General features: G+C 49.5%; 1 protein-coding gene across 1 annotated transcript; it reads right to left on the bottom strand.

Annotated features, from left to right (window-relative positions):
- Nucleotides 1–708: 708 nt before the first annotated feature.
- Nucleotides 709–2,301, bottom strand: LOC112466477 (craniofacial development protein 2-like). Its single transcript, XM_025034579.1, has one exon. The coding sequence runs from the start codon at nt 2,299–2,301 to the stop codon at nt 709–711; it is 1,593 nt and encodes a 530-aa protein (XP_024890347.1).
- Between the last annotated feature and the right edge of the window lie 255 nt (nt 2,302–2,556).

Below are 2,556 nucleotides of genomic sequence, written 5' to 3'. Positions count from 1 at the left end.
GCTGATCAACGCGAGTCTCTCCATGATAGCTTTCATCTCTTGCGCGGTCGTAGCCAGAATCGTCATGTCGTCGGCATACCTCAGGTTGCTGATTCTCCTCCCCCCGACAGAAACTTCTCCTTTCCAATCCTCAAGCACCTGCCGCATTATGTACTCTGTGTAGATGTTGAAGAGTATGGGTGAGAGAATACAGCCCTGCCTCGTGCCCGCCTTTGTTTGGAAGTCGTTGGATGTCGTTCGGTTGACTCGAACAGCCGCTGTGTTGTTCTCATATAGGCTCCGCACAAGTGCCACCAGATGCCGCGGTACTCCCATTTTCATCAGAATGGTCCAGAGGGGTTTCCATTTCACCGAGTCGAACGCCTTGGTGTAGTCGACAAAGCATATAAAGACCCTGACGTTGAATTCCCTGGCCTTTTCTACTATTTAGCGAACATTCAGAATTTGCTCCCTCGTGCCCTTCCCCGGAATGAAACCACACTGCTCTTCGGCTATTTCCGGAAGCAGGAAGCACTTTAGTCTGTTATGAAGGACATGGAGAAGGATCTTGCTCGCGTGGGGAATAAGAGCCACTGTCCTGTAATTGGAGCATTCAGTGAGGGAACCCTTCTTGTAGATCGGGACGAAGGTCGAGTAGCGCCAGTCGTCAGGCCATTTTTCGGTCCTCCAGATGACGTTACATAGCTCCAGCATTGTGTCCATTCCCGCTTAGCCCATGGTTTTGATCACTTCTGCGGTTATGCCATCTGCCCCGGGTGATTTCCCCTTTTTCAGCTGCCCAATTGCTTTTTCTACCTCTGAGCGCAAGATGGGAGGTTCCAGTTGCTCATAGGGCCCACATGGGGGGCCCACTTGACTATGTTCGTCCCTGTACAGGTTGGTGCAGTACTGTCGCCATGTTTCTGCAATGCCTTTTGGGTCCGTGATCTTCGCGCCCTGCTCATTCTTGATTACTTGGGTTTGAGGCTTGAATTCCTTGGTCAGGTACTTGACCGTTTTGAAAAGTTCATGGGACTCGTGTCGGTTGGCGTGTCGTTCAATATCAGAGCATATGTTTTTTAGGAAGTTGTTTTTATCCTGATTACATGCTTGTTTGATCTGTTGGCTGATCCAGCGTAATCGGTCCGCGTTATCTGCGTTACCTGCGTTACCCAAACTGCCTCTGATACGTCGCCTCTCTTCCACCAGTTGCAGCATTGCATCGGTCATCCAGTGCTTCTTCTTCCGGATTTCTATTGCTCCGCTTTCCCTGACTGCCCTTTTGATCCATTTCTTGATGTTTTCCCAGCATTTGTTTGGATCATCGCTCCTTCCCCAGTCAGCGTTATCCATGAGATTTTGTTGGAAGGCCTCCATGTTTCCAATTCGTGTTATATCCTGTTTTTTCCCCCTCTTCAGGAAGTGGAGTTTTATGCTGAAGGCTCCTAGTAGTAGTTTGTGATCAGAGTCACAGTCCGCTCCAGGCTTGACATTTCTTATCAATGTCCTCCATCTCTTTTTGATCATCATGTAGTCAATTTGATTTCGGTATTCCTTATTGGGACTGATCCAAGTCGACAGTCTTCGAGGATGGTGTTGAAACATGGTATTCATGATGGCCAGGTCGTTCTCCACCGCAAACTGAATGAGGCGTTCTTCTCTCTCGTTCCTCACACCCAGTCCAAATGCTCCCCCTGTGCCTCTTAGGTGAGCCTCCTCGACCTTCCCCACCTTGGCATTGAAGTCTCCAATGATTACTACTGGTTCCTTCGAGGGTATATTTCTCAGGAGATCCTCCACATCACCATAGATTGACTCGATTTCTTCGTCAAGAGCGTCGCCTGTAGGCATATACACCTGTACCAGGTGAAGGTTTCTCGATCTAGCTGCAAGGGTGATTTTGATTATTTTGTCATTGATGGGCTCATACGAGTGCACCGTCTGTGCAATCCTCCTGCTAACCAAGAACGCGACTCCATTCCGTCCTCTGTTCGCACCTCCTGGCATGTATATGTTATGGTGTTCCGTGTGGAAATGTCCTTGATCCTTCCAGTGGGTTTCAGAGATGCCACATATGTCAACCTTCTCCCTCATCAGCTCTCGTTCAAGGAGATTTAGTTTTCCTGCGTGAAGTAAACCTCTAACATTCCATGTGCCAATGGATAAGTTGTTCCTCAGCTGTAGCTTGTTATTGGGTCCAGTCATCCATTTCGCATGTGAGGCCCGTCCCTTCACCTCCACATGCCCGGTAGCCCATTTCACACTGCCTGACCCGGAATCAGTGCAGCGCCGGTCGCTAGCCGGATCGCTCGGCACAACCATTTCCTCTGTTTCGTACATTCATGAAGCGTTCTCTTGGGACAATAATCAGGTGATTTCCCCTTGCCTGCCTAATCCTACGCCATTGATTACCTTGAGTAATAGTTCATCCGCCTTCGGGGGCGATTTCTCACCCCCAGGACAAGAGGGTGCCCTAACCAGTATCCTGGGTTGGTTGCTTATACCGGCAATCCACTCGGTGAATAGCGCCAATATCTCCTCTTTCCCCACCATACCCATCAAATCGGGGCAGGTGAG

Source organism: Temnothorax curvispinosus, unplaced genomic scaffold, assembly GCF_003070985.1.
Source record: "Temnothorax curvispinosus isolate PA1 unplaced genomic scaffold, ASM307098v1 QBEX01001576.1, whole genome shotgun sequence".
Lineage (NCBI taxonomy): Eukaryota > Metazoa > Arthropoda > Insecta > Hymenoptera > Formicidae > Temnothorax > Temnothorax curvispinosus.
Note: the sequence above shows the minus strand (reverse complement) of the source record. Positions and strands in the feature narration are given on the sequence as shown.